At 44.6% G+C, this 19,065-nt stretch overlaps 3 protein-coding genes across 3 annotated transcripts; 1 reads left to right on the forward strand and 2 right to left on the reverse strand.

Annotated features, from left to right (window-relative positions):
• Positions 1–11,978: 11,978 nt before the first annotated feature.
• LOC110689133 lies at positions 11,979–12,958 on the forward strand. The gene is made up of 2 exons (XM_021865859.1): positions 11,979–12,175; positions 12,456–12,958. Exon 2 carries the CDS (start codon positions 12,462–12,464, stop codon positions 12,933–12,935), a length of 474 nt encoding a protein of 157 aa, XP_021721551.1. The 5' UTR covers positions 11,979–12,175; positions 12,456–12,461; the 3' UTR covers positions 12,936–12,958.
• Positions 12,959–13,079: 121 nt separating this feature from the next.
• LOC110689132 (pollen-specific leucine-rich repeat extensin-like protein 1) lies at positions 13,080–14,217 on the reverse strand. Its single transcript, XM_021865858.1, has 2 exons — positions 13,583–14,217; positions 13,080–13,509 (listed from the first exon to the last, which is right to left on the reverse strand). Exons 1-2 carry the CDS (start codon positions 14,150–14,152, stop codon positions 13,249–13,251), a joined length of 831 nt encoding a protein of 276 aa, XP_021721550.1. The 5' UTR covers positions 14,153–14,217; the 3' UTR covers positions 13,080–13,248.
• Positions 14,218–14,338: 121 nt separating this feature from the next.
• Positions 14,339–16,693, reverse strand: LOC110689134. The gene is made up of 3 exons (XM_021865861.1): positions 14,866–16,693; positions 14,638–14,780; positions 14,339–14,473 (listed from the first exon to the last, which is right to left on the reverse strand). The coding sequence occupies exon 1, from the start codon at positions 16,495–16,497 to the stop codon at positions 15,610–15,612; it is 888 nt and encodes a 295-aa protein (XP_021721553.1). The 5' UTR covers positions 16,498–16,693; the 3' UTR covers positions 14,339–14,473; positions 14,638–14,780; positions 14,866–15,609.
• Between the last annotated feature and the right edge of the window lie 2,372 nt (positions 16,694–19,065).

Raw genomic sequence — 19,065 nt, forward strand, 5'->3', positions numbered from 1 at the left:
ATGCTCGTTCGAGAACTTTCCTTTAAGTACATCTCCAAATCCGACCGTGTATGTGCATCTGGAGGACACGATGGCTCGAACAAAGCAGACAACAAGGAGATATAGACCGGATGGTTCCTTTTACTATTCGGACATCGAGACTCCAAATTCAGACGGCTCTATTAGGGTGCCAGCTAGTGAGATTTCAGAGCACCCCCCAAACCCCTCTTCTGACCTTCCCCCAACTCCAACTTATTATTCTCCCTCTTCTTCAAGCGGCACCCCCAGTGATACTATACTGCGGGAAGCCGACAATCAGTACCAGGCCGAGCCTTCAGAACAGGCGCCTGAGGAGAGTCTAGGGGAGGACCCTGCTGGCCCTAGCCGGAAGTCCCTTAGCTCTGGGGAAAGCTCTGATGACGATTCGGCCTCGTCATCTTCTGATAGCGCCTCTGTTGAGTCAGAGGAGGTCCGAGCAAAGATAGATACTGCAAGGGAATCCTTGTCAGTAGAAAAGGGGGAAGGCTGGGCGGAGCCGAGTGCTTCCAGGCGCTTGGAGCGCGCCCCCTATTTTCACCATGTCCCGCAAAGCAAGCGGGCCTCCATGACATCCGGTCTTGCCAATTATAGGCGCAAGATCGTAATGGGGCATGGCTTCTCCTTGTCCGTCCCCAACAAGGAGGATACTATAACCTGGCCCTCCCTGGCCAGTTACAAGGACAAAGCCTTTGGCTGCTACGAGGCGGTCCTTCAGGCTGGCTTACGCTTCCCTCTCCATCCGGCCGTGGAGAGGATACTGGATGGATACCAACTGGGTATCTGGCAACTTGTCCCGAATTCATGAATAAATATCATTGGGTACGTTGCCGCATGTGAAATGCTGGAGGTGGATCCTAGCTTTGAGGCATTCGCCCACATGCACTATCTCAGCCGAGCACCTGCCAAGGGCGGCGAAGGCTAGTACACCTTGACCACCTGCAAGGGGTACATGATGGCAGTCGGCAAAGAGAACAAATGGAAGGACTGGAGAACTAAGTTCCACATTGTCCATTCCCCTGAAAGCCGACTGAACCAAAAATACAATCGGTGGAACAAGGATTCGCCCCTCCTGGCTTGCAAGAGTGCCTTGCCCCCTCTCCCTAGGCGGGCCCAGGAGAAAATTTTTGACCGGGGTCTGTTTATAGTGTCCGTTCAGACAAACGAGCATGGGGAGAAAATAGTCGTCCCCCAGAGCTACATTCCCCTTTACAAGTGGCTAGAAGATGGGGTGTTCTTGGCCGCTTGTGGTCTAAATTCTGAGATGCCGAGAGGTAGTCGGCCGACTGTCTTTAAGTAAACTTAAAATTGTTTTCAGTGTATGCTTATAAAGCCTAACTCCCTCTTTTTGGTGCAGACAAAGCAATGGAAAAGCTCTCGACAACGAAGAAGCCGGCTGCTGTCACTGCAGCTAAGTACCGCACCAACGTCCTCAACAGGGCGAGTGATGAGCAAAACGCAGCCGGTACCCCCAAGGTAGTAGTTTTATGATACTTGGTATATTTTTTCAATAGAGGTTACATTTTTCCCGCCTGCTTTTCTGACGCCTTTCCTTTTACTCATGCAGAGCGTTTCTACCAGGCCTTCTCCCTTCAAGCAACCCCAACCCAAAATTCAAAAAACAGGGGCGGGTGATGTGAGTGCATCCGGCAAGAACCGGAAACACATCGCTCATAAGCCCAAAAGAGGGGACGGCTCTACTCTCGAAGCTGACAAGGAGGTCAGCAAACCGGATGCCACTCAGGCATCAAAGGGTGGCTTTAAGCAACCCAGCACTGATGTCGGCTCAGCAGGAGAGAAGAGACGTCATGGGAAGGAGAAGGAGGAGGATGGCCAAGGAGATGCTACGATCGCTTGATCCTGAGGACAAGGCGTCCGTAAGAGGAGTCGGCACCCTTAACTTGGATGCCATCTTGGGGAACCTCTGCGAGGTAAAAGAGTTAGCTAAATTTCCCTTAACATTTAACACATATCCGACTGGTTTTGACCATTCGGTCTTTTCTTATTTCCAGGCCATGCTGCGCGTCCAAGGGCTCAGACGGCCAATCCAAGAAAAATCAAAAGAGGTAACAGCCGCTAAAGCTCGAGCCGAGTCCGCCTTAGACCGAGCTCAATTTGAAATTGCTCAGAATGAGCTTCTGACCCTTGATATGATGTATTCCCAGGCGGACGCCAACCTGCAGGTGAAGAAGGACCTGGATTCGGCCCGCTCCAGAATCAATGATCTTAAGGCCGAAGTTAAAGGCCTTAAGGAAAAGCTGGAGCCTCTTCAAGAGGCCAAGAAAGAGGCCGAGAGGGCCAAGGAGCGGGTTAGCCGCTTGGAGGGGCGTATGGCGAACCAGCAGGAGCAGTTAAAGGCCAAGTTCCAGTCCCGGGCCGAGGAGGAGAAACAGGCCCTTGTCAAACAAATGATGGAAGGCTACGAATCCATCATGCGAGCGACATGGGAGGCGGTACAGCCGGGTGCTGATTTTGGCATCTGGAAATCCTAGTTTGATCAGGCAAACGAGGATTACAATGCTGAACTCCTTCGTCGGGCTGAAGAGGAGGATGCGGATGGTGAAGAGGCCGACTCCTCTTCAGGCTCCTCCGGGGATGAAGACGGGGAAGAGGATGGTGATTACAATGAAGGACAGCCGACAACTGATGATGCGGCTGCCAATGCTGACAATCCCTCTGCCCCTTAAAGATTTTTAGTAGTTATTTCTGCGGCCGAATGGCCATTCATTTCATCTTCCGGCCTGCGTGCCGAGTATCCATGTATCTTTACCGACCAAGGGGTCGGGTGATTTGACAATTCCTCTGGCTTTGCCAGTTAACAATCTTACCCAATCGTCTGATGGCGATTGGGCCTTTTTAATTTAAAATCATTCGGCCATTTGGCTGAAGTTATTCATATTTGTTGTTCTGGACGAATTTTTTCATTGCATGTTTTTTGGCTAAGTATTATAACCTGTATAGCATGCGAATGTTCTTGCCCCTGGACGGATGTCGAGTGGTTTCGGTTGAGTGGATTGATTGACTTAGAAATTATTGATACTTAGAAGAGTATACATGGTTTCTAAGTCAATCAATCACTATGGTGATTGCCCCAAACCACGCGACAGACGACCATCAGGAGCGAATGAATAATTATTTTCATTCAGCCATTGGCTCAAGCGAAATACAATATTTTTGACTTAGCAAATTTTGCTAAAAAGAAATCCCTCGCCTGTTTTGTTCCAAGAACTAAAAGCAGGCGCATTCGGCCTTAGGCCTCGACGAGATAAGGTGCTAAGTTTTAACTTAGTCTTAATTTTACTTTAGAATAATCCGCCTGTCTTTCCCCAAGAGCAAAGAACAGGCGCATTCGACCCACAAGTCTCTTTTTAATCTGCTAAGTATTTTAGCTTGTTTTCTTGATAAGTAATAGTCCGCCTGTCCTGCGTTTGGGCAAAAACAGGCGTATCTGGCCAAGGGCCTCATTAGTTGTCTTGTAAATCAGTAAAGATTTTCCGCCTGTCTTGCACTAGAACAAAACAGGCGCATCCGTTCTAATGCCTCAATAGCCTCTACTTATGAAACAGTGACCCTTTTCCGACTGTGCTAGAACAGTTAGAAAATTTCCGGCCTTTTAGATTTAACTTTCGATTAAACCAAACGACTGCGAACGCTGCCTTAGCATTCGGTAGGGCCGCTTAGTGTATTTTTAGAGCAATGTGCCACCCAAATGGGAGATGCTTCTCCTCGACAAATTCGCCCGAATGGACGTCTTCAGTTATCTGACTCATGTTGGAGCAGACGGTCATACTCATGTTGGAGCAGACTGTGACCATTCGGCCTCTATGTGACTATGTGTTTTTCCTAATATCCGGCCATTGGCCTCAAAATGATCTTACCTGGCCTTAGGCCTTCTAAAGAGTTAAGCAAATATTAGTTAAGTGTTGGCGTAAATTTAAAGAATTTCGTAGAAACGACTGCTTTAAAGCAGTCGACTTCTTCAGAGGGATTGAGACGTCTGCTGTTGGGACAGACGCCATCCAAATGCATTGGTTGTCTGTATTTTGTACAGGCGCCACTAATAATAAGAAAAGACAAGCTGGAAATGAAAGCATATTCTCATTAAACAAAATTTTTAAATGACAAAATTTGAGGTATTTACATTCGTACTTAGAAGTAGTACTTTTTCAAGTTATCTACATTCCAAGTCCTAGGCAGCTTCCTGTCGTCTGGTTCTTCCAGGCGGTAGGTGCCGTCTCTTACTTCCTCATATATTCGGTAAGGGCCTTCCCAATTTGGGGTTAACTTTCCCTGCTCATTCGCCCTACCGACTGCCTCCATTTTCCGTAGCACAAAGTCCCCCACTTTGAGAGGACGCTTGTGTACTCTCTTGTTATAAGCTCGTGTCATTCTCAGACGATAAATCTCATGGCGCAAGGCAGCATTGCCCCTGCGTTTTGGAAGCGAGTCCAATGCCAGCCGCATGGCCTCCCAGTTAGCTTTCTCGTCATATAACATGACTCGAAGAGTCGGCTCATAGTGTTCAATGGGCAGGACAGCTTCTGCACCATACACCATGAGGAATGGGGTTTCTCCAGTTGCCCCTTTAGCAGTCATTCTGATGGACCAGAGGACGTGTGGTAATTCATCTGCCCAAAGACCACCAGCCCGTTCAATTTTCTTTTTAATCCCGTCTGAGATTAACTTGTTGAAGGCTTCAACCTGGTCGTTTGCTTAGGGTCGGCCGACTGATGCAAAGAGGCTTGAGACCCCTTGCTCTCCTAGCCAAGTCTTGAGTTGAGGCGTCTCAAATTGAGGACCATTGTCAAAAACCATAGACATGGGCACCCCAAAGCGAGTGATAATGTTCCTCCAGATGAAAGAAATAACGTCTTTTGTCTTGATGTTTTTGACCGCCTCCGCCTCTACCCACTTGGTAAAGTAATCCACAGCTACTAATATGTAGCGCTTGCCGCCTGGGGCCGTGGTGTAAGGCCCAAGTATGTCCATGCCCCATTTGGCAAAGGGAATTGGGCTGTGGATGGCCGTCAGGTCTGTGGCCGGACGATGGATGAGCTTGCCAAACTTTTGACACTTGTCACATTTTTTGACCATTTCCATAGCGTCGGACTCCAGAGTTGGCTAGAAATAGAGCCGCCTGGCCTTGGAAGCTAAAGACCTGCCGCCTATATGGGAGGCGCAGAAACCCGCATGCAAATCTTCGAGGACCTCTCTACCCTTTTCTGGGGTAACACACTTCAATAGGGGTTTCAAGAAACCAGCTTTGAAGAGTTCTCCTTGTCTCAGCTCGAAGTTTGCCGCTTTCTTTTTTAGAGCAGCCGCCTCCTGGAGTGAATCAGGTAGCGTGCCGTCTGCAAGATAAGCCCGAATGCTGTCCATCCAGGTAGAGCTTCGGTCGAGAATTCCAATGGGGTCTTCATTAGATATACTTCTCTTTTCCATGACCTCCCAGAAGACCGACCAAGGCTTTTCACAAGAGGCGGATGATGCTAGTTTTGACAGAGCATCCGCCTGATTATTAGAAGACCTGGGCACTTGAGTTAGATGGAATTCTTCAAGTGTCCCAACTTCACTCTTGACCGCCTGCAAGTATTTTATCATGGCCGGATGAGTGGCCTCGTACGTTCCATTAACCTGGAGTACGACCAGTTGAGAATCAGAGCAGGCTGCTATCTTCTTTGCCCCTGCCGCCTTGCAGTACCGAATGCCGGCCAGTAGAGCCTCAAACTCAGCCTCATTGTTAGAGACCTGGAATTTGAACCGTAGTGCGTATTCGTACTTATCTCCCTCAGGAGATTGACAGATAATCCCTGCACCACAGCCGTTCACAGTGGAGCTCCCATCCACATACACTTTCTAAACCTGGTCTGTATTGTCCGGTACAACCGGCCTTGTCATTTCGACAATAAAGTCGGCGAATGCTTGCCCCTTTATTGCCTTCCTTGGTTCGTAAGTGATTTCTAATCCTTGCATTTCAATAGACCATTTAAGCATTCGTCCAGAAGAATCCAAGGTTGTGAGTGGCCATTGATCGGTTGGTCAGTATAGACTTCTACCGCATGCGCCAAGAAGTAGGGTTTTAGCTTCTTGATGGCCATGTAAAGGGCAAGGCCGAATTTCTCAACCATGGGGTACCGAAGCTCCGCGTTTCTCAGAACATGGCTAATGAAATACACCGGGAGCTGGATGCCGTCTCTTTCAGCTGAGAGAACGGCACTGAGGGCATGATCAGAGACGGCTAAGTACATGAAGAGCTTTTCTTTGGGTAAAGGGCTGACAAGCCTTGGCAAAGAGTGCAAATGAGTTTTCAGCTTTTGAAAGGCCGCCTCTGCATCATCCGCCCATTCAAAGTTGGTCTTCTTTTTGATTGCCTGGAAGAAGTAGAGGCACTTGTCACCTGACCGACTGAGGAATCTCCCCAAGGCCGCCAGACAACCTGTTAGTTTTTGCACTTCCTTCATAGTACGGGGCGACTGCATGTCTATTACCGCCTGTATTTTCTCAGGGTTGGCCTCTATTCCCCTTTGGTCAATCAAAAATCCGAGAAACTTCCCAGACTTAACACCAAAGACACACTTTTTTGGGTTTAGCATGACCTTGTGCCGCCTGAGTGTGGCGAATGTTTCTCGGAGATCAGCAAGATGGTCCGCCTGTTGTTTGGATTTGACTATCATGTCATCAATGTACGCCTCTACATTCCTTCCGATTTGATTAATGAAGACCGTATTAATCATTCGTTGGAAAGTAGCAGGCGCATTCTTCAAACCAAACGACATCACCGTATAACAGAACAACCCCTGATCAGTGACGAATGCCGTCTTTTCTTGATCTTTTTTCCACAGGGGGATTTGATGGAAACCTGAATAGGCGTCCATAAAACTCATCAAGGCGTGTCCGGCTGTTGAGTCAACCAGACTGTCGATCTTAGGCAATGGATAACTATCCTTTGGACAAGCCTTGTTGAGGTCTGTGTAGTCAACACACATCCGCCAAGTTCCATTCGGCTTTTTTACTAACACAACGTTAGCTACTCACTCAGGGAAATTGCACGGCCGAATGAACTTGGCATCCAACAGCTTTTTTACTTCGGCAGCTGCCGCCTGACTTCTTTCTTCGCCGTGGTTTCTTTTCTTTTGCCAAATGGGCTTCTTTTTGGGATCCATGGCGAGTTTGAGGACATTAAGATCCGGGCTGATGCCTGACATCTCTTCCACTTCAAAGGCAAAGATGTCTTTGAATTCTCTCAGCAGCTGATGAAGGCTTTCACCCAGCTTTGCAAATGCAACCGTCCCCACCTTAACCGTCCGCTCTGGACGGCTGTCGTCCAGAGGGATATCTATATGTTCACCAGCAGGTTGGGGACGAAGATCATCTGACCGTTCCCCGGTCAGTGATTGCTATTGTTTTTCTTTTTTGACCACCACCAGCTGATCAGTTTTTCTTTTCTTTTCGACTGGTGGGGCCGACTGTTCTTCCTCGACATCGTCGAGGTTGATCGTTTGCTTGCCCCGACCGGATGCTACGGCCGCGGGCTTGACGTCCGAGAGGTAACACTCTCGAGCTGTCTTTTGGTCCCCATTAAGGGAACCGACTGTTCCATCATCCTTCTCATACTTGAGTAGCATGAGTGCAGGGATGATGACGGCCTTGCACTCATTAAGAGTGGGATGGCCAAAGATGAGGTTGTAAGCTGTGAGCTCTTCAACCGCTTGGAAAAGGATGTGCCGACCGTCTCCACTGCTTCCCAGGCGGACAGGTAAGTCAATTCGTCCGACTGGGTGCACAAGTCCTCCCCCAAACCCAACAAGGGTGTGGGAGACCTCCATCATGCTATCCGGTTTGTACTTGAGATTGGATAAGCATTTGAGGCTGATGAGGTCAATGGAGCTTCCTGTGTCAATCAAAATTCGACAAACCAGCTGGTTGGCGACCTTGCATTCAATGACAACAGGGTCATCATGCGACCGACGGACTTTGCCTCTGTCCTGCTCGGTGATGACAACTTTAGGGAAGGCGGATGTGCCTGCTGCATCCCCTTCCTCAACAGAGTTGACCATCTTCCTTAGATGGTCCTTGGTGCCCCGAATGGTCGGGCCACCACCGGCAAAGCCGCCTGCTATGGTGTATACCAGTTCTTCATCAGTTTCGGCACTCACAGCAGGCTGGGGAGTCTTTTTCTTGGACTGCCCTTGATTTGCCTTTGAAGTCACTTTGGACTTCACATAGGACTTCAGCTGTCCTTTGTCGGCCAGACGGTCGAGCTCCCGCTTGAGACTAAAGCAGTCGTTCGTGTCATGGCCAGCATCCTCATGGAAATGGCAATGCTTGTTCTTGTTCCGATTTTCAGCGGAACCTTTCATAGGAGTCGACTTCTCAAGAGTCAGTTGATCCTTAATTTCCAAGAGGATGGAGCAGTAGTCCTTGTGAAATTCGTACCTTAGGACGTACGGTTTCCACTCTTTTTTCTTCTTCTGGGCCAGTTGATCAGAGTTATCAATGGCCCAAACTTGCTTTTTATTTTTGCTCTCTTCTTGCTTTGGAGCCGGCTGAGCAGGCCGACTCTCTTTCTGCCGGTCGGACTTCTTATGGTCCGACTGCTTATTAGAGGAGCAGAGTTCGGTCGCCTGTATATAGGCTTCCGCCTCTCGCAAGGCTCTTTGCAGAGTAAAGATTTGTTTGCGGACGAGTTCTTACTTAAAAGTAGACCCGTCCTTCAGACCTTTAAAGAAGTCTGTGAAAGAGACCTCATCAGACAACCCATGAATCTGGATTCGGACCAGATTGAACCGCCTGACATAGGAACGCAAGCCTTCTCTATCTCCCTATTGTACATTGCCCAAGTCAAGACTTGTCTTTTTGGCAGGGATGTTCATAGAGAAGTTTGAAGCAAACAAGAACGCAAGCGTCTTGAAGCTATTTATGCAGCCAGCCGGCAGATTGCCAAACCACTGCTGGGCTATGCCCTTCAGGGTGGCTGGAAAGCAACGACACCAGGCGGCATCATCCAACCCCTGTAGATACATGAGGTGGGTGTATGCTAACAGGTGGTCTTCCGGGTTGGAGGTCCCATCATAGGCTCCAACCAGAACGTTTTTAACTTTGGTCGGCTGTACGACCTCAGTTATTTCCCTGGAGAAAGCAGAGGGTTGATCTCCAAGGTGCTGTAGCCTAAGCTGCCAGTCCATCGGCTGATAGCTGTATGTCGCCTGTCCTCCAAAGAGGGCAGGTTGCATGTAAGGTAAAACCGGCGCCTGGTACAATGGTTGTGCCATGTACTGGGCCGACTGGATCATATGAGGACCAGACTGAACCCGTGGGCTGCTTGCTGGAGTCTCATGTACAGACTGGGAACACCTCACAGAGGTATTCCGAAAGATATCATGATAAGTCGACGTTGAAGCCGACTCTGATAGCTAGGTCCTCTTCTGCTCAATGTATTGCCGAGCGTCAGAGAATGTTTTCTTGCTACCATCCGGCTGTATGTGCCGGATGGCTTTTCTTGTTCCCGTTTCTGGGAAACGGAGCCGAGTAAGGTCAAATTGGGGCAGGGCCTTCTCCGTAGGAGCAGGATGAGGAGTCGGCTGACGGTCCCTAACCGACTTCTGTTTGCCAGCTTGGGCTGGCCTCTTGGCCGACTGCTCCTTTCTAGGAGTAGGCGACTTCTTTGAGGCGAGTTATTTGATTTCACCCCTGAGGCTGCTCAGGAGTGTCATTAGTTCATCTCGAGTGACGGGAGTTGATCCTGCCGCCTGGGAAGGATCAACCGGCCGCGTTAGCTGACCAGCAGTTTTGCTTGGCCTTGCCTGGTCATGGTGACGCTCCCGCCTCTCCTTATTGCGGATGCGTTTAGAGATGAGGGATCCATTTGGATCCACATAGGTTTCGACGTCAGCGTCGTCACCTGAATCATGGTCCGTTTGGACCACTATGTCTTTTGGAGGCCGATTGGCCTCTAGGTTCGGTACAGGTACTTGTGAAGCCATTTCAGAGGTACTCTCCCCACAGACGGCACCAAATGTTTCGGGGGTTTTTATCCCTTGGGAGAGTTACAACACTGAGACTGGATTCAGCAAAGGACGCCTGTACCTGCAAAGCAAACGGACCGCCGGATGGTCGGTGGTTCGCCTCCGAAGATTAAGTTAGTAAGTGTTCGGTAATAAAACGTGCGGAAGTAAAGTTTATCTGCTCGGATTCCAAGCTCAGGTAAAGTGCTGTCTGTTCTTGAAAATGACAACTCTGTAGTAAGTAACGTATTGTCTCGTATTGCGTATATATCTGTCTTGTCATAAATGTAAGAATGTCCCTATTTATAGGGTCCTTTTGGAAAGTGTGCCCTCCCTAGGATCTGGTGACCTAGGAATTAGGTCACGCCGCAAAACGGCGCCTCGGGATTTGGGCCCTTGAAGGCCGCCATTCCAGAGGCAATGCCTGAGTGACACGTGTCACTGAGCCCAAAAGGCCTTTGGGCATCCTTTTGGGTGACACGTGTCGCCGTCTGAATGGTCCATGCTGGATCATCAATCTGTTTAGGACAGAAGAATGTCCGCCCTCCACGTGTCATCATCTCATAGGTCCAAATGGCACCTTTACTGAGGATGCGTGACGTTTTCTGATTGGGCCACCTGGCCGGGTAAAAATACCCAAATCAGGTAATTATCACATCATTGTAAAATGACTTTTTCCTTACCGTTTTATGTTTATCGTCGTCTTTGTAGCTATTTATCATCGTCAATTCAATGGAAAGTTGATTAATAGAAGTATCAAGATTGTTGATTATATATTAGCATCTAAATCGTGATTAAGAATACAAGATTTCAAATTTTAGTAATGTTTGAATTTCGTTATTGTTAATGAAGTTATAGCCCTTCATATTTCGTAATAATCGCAACACATTCATTTTACGTTGGTTTTATAATAATTCTAACACCTGAACACCAAAAAATAATAATTCTAACACCTTATTTAATAAGGACACATTACTACTGTATGCGTCGTTTGAAGTGCGCCTACGTTAAAAGCATATTGTGAATATGCATGGCACTCATAGGAAGTGGGAATTAACATATACGATTGAGGACACGATTAAGGACAAGGAAAGTAGGGAGCCGCTAACAAGTTTTTAAGAAACTTGTAAACCGTTCACGAATAATAAAAGGCAACCACGAATAAAGGACAATGATAGGCAACAATGATTGACCCGTGAAGGTTAAACCCCATTCATAATCCATGAGATTACTAACTCCATATGGTTCGGAACCACGAAAGGAGGATTGGGGATGATGGTACGAAGTGAGTCATGGAGTCACATTGGCCCGTATTGGTCTCTACTCGATTCTTATTCTGAAAAGTGATTCCTGCGATCTCAAAGGCATGCAATCAAAGATTGAATTTGCTCCAAACTATTATTGTGCTAAATTGTTGAATATTAATGCACACATTATTTTAAAATATTTGTGATCACTTGATTAAACAAAAAGATTAAAAAGGAACCTAAACCAGTTGTCCAAATTATCTTATTAGTCGTGATTTTCAATTACATATTCCCTTTAACATGCAATATGGTGATCAACAAAATAATAATAGAATCAACATTAATATTGGAAGCAATTCAACAATAATAGCGTTAGTCAAATCAAATAATAATAATAATAACCATGATACTAGCAATATAAAATAAAATAAGAGTAATTAAATTAACTACTCACATTACGGCGTTCCTTTTAAATTGCTACATCATAAAATAAATTGTTTGTAACTTCAATAAAAAAAATCAAAATGAATTTAAATTAAATAAAGGGTTTTTTCATTTTTACCACCTTCAAATAATGACTTTGTCGAATTTACCACCTCCAAAAAAAAACATTTACTTTACCACCTCATAAAAAAATTAAACATCAGTTTTACCACCTCATCTGAGCTCAGGTGACGGAAAACGCTTGTGGGGCCCAGCATAACGGCTAGTTTTTTATTTTTCCCAAATTTCTCTCGATTTCCCTTTTATTTAAACCTAGTTCTTCATGTGTACACCAAATTCTTGCAGATTGGAGATTAATTTTTGCGATTTTCTTCACAAATCAGTATTTTTGGGCAACCTTAACAATCCCAAACCCTCTAATTATCAAACAATCAATTGAACTCCTCGACAACAAGCATCAAAAAGGTAAGCCATTGTCGTTAATTCTCTAGCAATTTTCGTGATTTCTGTTGTAATTTTTTGGCAATTCGTTGCGTGATTATGTTGCATTTGCTAAGAGTAATTGAAATTGGGCGTATTGTGAGGTCAATTAAACCCCAATTTGAATTAAAATACTTAGGGTTCATGTAAGATTAAATTAGATTGGGGGTTTTTGTTATGTGAATTGGCTACTGAAATTAGGGTTATATTATGGTGATTGTGTTCAAATACAATTAATTTCATTCTTGTTCTTACTGAATTTCAGAAGGGAATGTCTTCAGTTAGCATGTCACCCTCAAAGGAGAAAAAATGCCAATTTGGAGTTCCAATGTCTAGGCTGACTGCTTGGACTAGGGAGAACCCAGGACGCAAGTTTAGGACCTGCAAATTCTATGATCCTGTGACTGAGTCAAGGGGGTGTAAAGCTTTTGAGTGGGTGGATCAACCAGATGGAACACCTTGGCAAACAGAGGTGATTAACAACTTGCTGCTGGACAAGAAACTAATGAAGGGAGAGCTGAATGACATGAAGAGGGAAGTTGATGATGTTAGTGGACAAAGGAGGTGCTTGCTCAATGAGATTGACAGCTTGAAGATGAAATGCAAAGCTCTTAGCTCAGACAGGAAGAAGATGATCAAGGAAGTGCATGGCAGCAATGCAACAACAAAGAAAATGCTCACAGTACATGCTATTGTTGTGTTTTGTTGTTTTGGTTTGGTACTGGCTATGTATTTTAGATCTTAGGTTCATTTAGGAATGCTTAGAAACAAAAAAAAATCCCCAACTTATGTTGTGTTTTGTTGAATTATTATGTGTGGATGTTGGGATGACATTTCTTGTACTACTTTTAACAAAATCAATGAGAAATGGAACTTTTTGGTAGAAACATATCACAATTCGTATTAGTACTTGCAACACAATGTTTGAAATTGTTTTACAACATTGGCTGAGACAAAAGTTAAGGCACCTTTGTGCAAAATCATTGTTCAACTATCATTGTTCAACTACCAAATAAACTTGGTTGTCTATTACAAAATACTAATGAGTAGACCTAGGGTCACAGTTGATTGAGATCCTTGTCCTTCTTGCTTGTCATTACATGAAGCTTGGACCTGGTCTGTATTTTGACTTTGGGAGGAGTAGTTGTTGGCACTCTTGTGGGCTGACTCAGGCTCCTGTTGCTCCTGGTAACAGGCTGAGTTGGCAAAGGCTCTGTTCTTGTTGCAGGCTGGCTTGACACAGCAGTTGCAGGTGCAGCATTACTTGACCCAGCCTGTGCTGTTGTTGGAGGCTGATATTGTGGCAACTTCAGTGCAGCCTGCAATCACAGTATGACAACACTTAGAAACAAAGCCACTAAATACACTCAAGTCATAAAATACACAAAATACCTGTCTTGCTGCTTTCTCTTCACTTTTCTTTCTCCGTTCCTTAAGCCAAGGAGTCTGCATCTGTGGCCTCCCACCCTTTGGATTTGTTGCAGGTGGGTTAGGCTGTTCTGGTGCTGCTTCAGCCTTGCATGTTTTGGCAAAGTGGCCAAACCCACCACAGTTCTTGCATTGTTTCATCACCTTTGGCTTCTTGCCCTCAGGTGCTGCAGAAGTGCCCTCCCCTGGTTCAAGCTTTCTCTTATTTGCCTTAGGTCTTCCTGGCTGCACTTTCAGCATAGGTGGCAAAGGCTGTCTGAGCTTGACCTTTTCCCAATTCTTAGGGCCAGGCATTGGCTGTATTGGGTTCTCATATGCAGCCAAGTATGTCACCCTATAGTAATGTGGGTGCACATACAACTCAGGATCATCCCTTTTGTCCATTATGCAAGAAAATGCATGGACACAAGGTATTCCTGTCAACTCCCATCTATAACAAGTGCATTTTCTCTCTTGCAGATCCACAATGCACTGATCATCCTTGTATTTCACCTCATAAATTTCATCCCTTGAAGCTGTAACCTCACATGTCATGGCATACTTCTCCAACCCATCAAAGACTTTGTTGACAAATGGGGTTAGTAAACCTTCCCAAGACTTTGCTGCCTTCCATTTGTCATTACTCCTCTTCATCATATATCTTCTAAGCCATTCCATTTGAGTTAGAATAGGCTAGTCTCTGTCATCTCTAATCACTGCATTAAATGTCTCACGCATGTTGTTTAACAACATGTTAGACTTGCAGTTTGTAGAGAAAGCATGCCTTGACCAGTGCTGGGGGTCAATGTTTGACAACCACTGGTATGCTTCTTCATCCAAAAAATTGATACTTTCCATAGCAACTTCAAACTCAAACTGATACAACCACACATATGACAACCATTCAACACAACATAGACACACGGCATACAGTTTTCACAAAATAGAAAGACATGTAAATATGTGCAAAACTAAATGTTCCTAGCATACATTATAGTTCACCATAAAACTGACATAAAAGAACCTAAATAGAAGCTTACCAGAGTGCTTGCCCTAGCAGCAGCCCAGAACAATTCCTTGAAAGTTGCACCATGAAATTTTAGTTTGAAATTTGACCAATATGCCTCACACAAAATCTGAGCTCAGCTTTGGGGGCCACATCTGCAAATGCTTCTATGAGACCCTACACACAAGGCAAAACTAACAAGTTAGTGTACAGAAAATTCAAATAAAGCAAAGTAATTTAAACACAAACACAACCCACTTACTTTCTGTCTGTCAGACATAAAAGTCAAGCCATCTCCTTGGTCATACACACAAAGTGCCTTGAGCAAGCTCTCCAGAAACCAGCACCAGCTGTCCTTGTTCTCAATCTCTGCAGTTGCCCAAGCAATTGGGAAGATGGAATTATTGCCATCTTTTCCAACTGCAACCAAGATCTGCCCAGGGTATGCCCCTTTTAGATGGCACCCATCCACCCCAATTACTGGTCTGCAACCAGAAATGAATCCATCCCTAAGTGCAGCTAAGCACACAAACATCCTCATAAAAATTGGTCTTTCAATTTGATTAATATCATCCACCACCACATTACACTCACTCCCTGGGTTCCATTTCAGCAGTGCCTTCCCATAGTCCCAAACCTTTGAGTATTGCTCTGATGAAGAGCCATATATTATAAGCTTTGCCCTGCTTCTAGCCAACCAAGCCTTGGAGTATGTAATTTTGATCCCCAAGTCATTCAAGGCCCTGTCCTGAATCTGTTTAATCTTCCATCTGGGGTTGCCCCTGAACTCCTCCAAGTACCTGTCAGCAAGGAACTCTGCTGTCACCTTGTTGTTCATTTTACTCCTAACACACCTATGCTTCAGCCTTAGTGTCTTAATTTGCCAAGCCTCTGATTTCACAAGCCTTGTTGCATAAAACTTGAACCTACACCTAACACCCTTACTACATGTACACTTCACTATCCTACAACTGTTCTTGTTATACACACACTTGCATTTCCTTTTTCAATATGTTGTTAGCCTCTTTGAATCATTGTGAAGAAGGTAATACTCATACCTATTTTCAATTGCATGTTGTCTCAAAGCTTTTCTCATTGTTTGCACATCACTGAACCTTTGACCAACTACAAATTTGATAGCCCTTTCAAAGTCTGTCTCAGGGTTAAACCAAGTAACACTACCCTGATCATCATCTGAATCACCTTCCACACTCTTTAGCTCATCAGAATCACAAGTTGCCTCCTCTTCAACCCTCACTTCAATTTTCTGTAGATTTCTTTCTATGTCAAACCTTGTGTCCTCATCATCACTTTGATCCCCTCCTTCAGTAACTCCCCTCAAACTGCCTTTCACCTCACTGTTAATATGGTCTACATTTTTCTTCAACCACTGTTCATCATCATCAGAGTATAAGTCCTCCTCTCCCTCATCAACTTCTAACTCAAAATCACTCAACTCAGAATCAGAAGACTCTGTATCACCATCCTCATCACTAAACACATCACTGTCATCCCTTAAGCTCCTCACTCTTTCTTTTATTTTTCCCACTAAATTAGCAAAATTTCCAGTCTCATCCCCAACCTTAGCCTTACCCTTATCTGCAGCAGTGAGTTTACCCTTCCCTTTATGTGTATTAGCATTCACTTTCTCTGCCCTAGGAAGCCTCTCCTCAGCCTCTCTGTCATGTATAACAATGCCTTTTAACCTAGGGCTTCTCCTAAATGGCTCTTCTTCAGTGGGCTTACTAAGTTCTGGGCTGGGTTTGTATACTTTAGGCCCACCAAACCTCTTTTTCAGTTCCTTCCTTTGTGCAGGGGTTAGCTCATTCCCAGATATACATTTGAAGGGTGTTTTGTTAGTCCCTTCAATTGGCTCATGACTGGTAACATACATCTCACATGCCCCCTCTTTGTTCACCGACTCTAGGAAACCATTCACCTCACCATCAACAAGCTCCCTTTTACCATTCACCCAAGACTTTCCCTTTTGTTTATACCAGCAACTAAACCCCCTAGGAACCTTCACATTCACATACACAAACCCATGTATAGCTGCTTGCCTCAAAAAGTGTATAAAATAAAATAAGAGTAATTAAATTAACTACTCACATTACACACGTTCCTTTTAAATTGGTACATCATGAATAAATTGTTAGTAACTTCAATAAAAAATAAATCAAAATGAATTTAAATTAAATAAATGCAGAGTTGATTTGGTCCAAACCCTCAGTTATTTGTACCTTTCATTCCTTGGTTTAAGGATGGAACCTCGAGTTAAGTATGGACTCCTTGGAGTGCTTAAGGAAGAAATGATGTAATTAGAAATATAGGTTTATGGCTTAGAATATGTGAGAGAGAGAGAGAGAGAGAGAAAATGATTTTTAGTGTAAAAGAGAGCAAGAGAGAATGATTTTGTGCCCCGAACTGCAGAAAGGAGGGGGGTATTTATAGGGAAATTGAGCTGAGGGAGCACACGGAACCCTAAAATGATAAAATCCCTATAAAAATTGCACCGCGACACAGCAGAGGGCACTGTGTCACGGTGCCCAGCACCGTCAGACGAAGGAAAATCCCATGACACGGTGAACTACCGTGTCACGCAGGAAATAACTAGGGTACGGGGGATATTACGCGTGAAGGGTTTACGCGGAAAAGACACGAGAAAATTCGTGACACGGCAGTTTCCTCCGTGGCACGGTACAGTACACCGTGTCACGGTATGGGAAAACGCGGAAATTACACGGAAAAAGCACATGACACGGTGAGATATATAATATATCATTGGAAGTCTTATCAATTCTACTTTCCAACGCAATTAGAATCAGGTCAAAATGATTTGTAGATTTTAAGATATGGTCGTTTTAGTATAAGGGTGTCGGTTTTGGGCCGAGTTTAGAGTTTGCTCATATCTTTTTTGTTATAGCTCGGTATTGGGCTTATGATATATGGTTGGAAAGATTATTTCAAGGCCTATCCAACAAAATAATAATTGGATTAAAATTATATAGCCATAAAATCAATTCAGCTCGATTTTGTGATGTGGATACGAAAAGTGGAAAATAGGTTATGGTTTAGGGAAATGAGCTAGAAATTGGATTGGTTTATGAAATATATTGGATAGAACATGGATTTAAGCCCTCCAAAGATTAAATACTCAACCCGACCAATAATAGCGGTGAAAGGTTGTTCATCATCGGGTTTGGTTTTGGGGAGACATTTTCAGGTGTCTACAGAAGCCCCCACTTTGACTGAGTTTGTAGAAACGTCAGTTTCGAAAACGATAGTCAAAGTAGTCAATAGGGACGGAGAATGATTCAAGACATTCTGCTATCCTAAATCACTCTGTATACGCCGATACCTGCAGAAAAATGTTAGTTCCACAGATAAAAGAGTAAAGGGATAGAATGCGTATCTGACACCAATGTATCGGTGACAAATGAGTTTGGTAGCTTCCTATGCTTGAAGGAATCCACCGGATGATACTTTCCATGCTTGAGGAAAGTCGACAGATGATGTTGGAAGTTTTCTATGCTTGAAGAAACCCACCGGTTGAGATACTTTCCATGCTTGAGGAAAGTCGATAGATGACAATTTTCTATGCTTGAGGAAAAACTTGTCTGATGATGAGATTGCAAGTCTTTGTGTATCGAGAACCTTGCGCCGTGAAATGATGGTGGTTCGATTGTCCCCGAACGTGGGCTGTAGTTGGTCCGCTTGTCCCCAGACGTGGGTTGTAAATGGTTCACTTGTCCCCGAACGTGGGCTATAAATGGTCCGCTTGTCCCCAGACGTGGGTTGTAGATGGTCCGCTTGTCTGTAGATGGTCCGCTTGTCTGTAGATGGTCCGCTTGTCCCCGGACGTAGATGTGGGGTGTGATTAAAACCTGCAAAATAAAATTTGCCAAGGGACTCGTATAGGACTATAATTGACTTGACCAACTGACTTGATCAAGTTTAACTTGACACGACATGACATGTATATAACTTGTGGTTGTGTGTGTATAAGTATGATTTAAATGTATGAGAAAACACAAGCAATCAACAATGCAAAAAGCAAAAAAAATTCGTCATTTTTGTCATGAGACGAGTGGAGGGTACCGACTTTCTCCAGAAAAAGAAAGACGTGAAAAATGAAATTTTATTTTCGAACTTCCCTCGATAAAAATTTTGAAAAAGTTTGTGAACTTCCCCAAAAGAAAATAATGAAAAAGGGAAGAAGTTTTGAACTCCTTCTTGAGCAAGATGAAATGAATCGTATGGATTGAATTGCTTGTCTTGAAAATAATGTATGCATGATGCATGTTCTTAGGCCAAGAGGCTAAGGACAATTACATCATGTGACATGATAGATGAATGAACTTTGGTCATGGAGCTAAGCATCATATATATGTTATAAAGAAGCGATCTTGAACATCACTTAGGTCTAGAAGCTAAGCACGTATATAGATGAAGTGATTATTGC

This window comes from Chenopodium quinoa, unplaced genomic scaffold, assembly GCF_001683475.1.
Source record: "Chenopodium quinoa cultivar QQ74 unplaced genomic scaffold, ASM168347v1, whole genome shotgun sequence".
Taxonomy (NCBI): domain Eukaryota; kingdom Viridiplantae; phylum Streptophyta; class Magnoliopsida; order Caryophyllales; family Amaranthaceae; genus Chenopodium; species Chenopodium quinoa.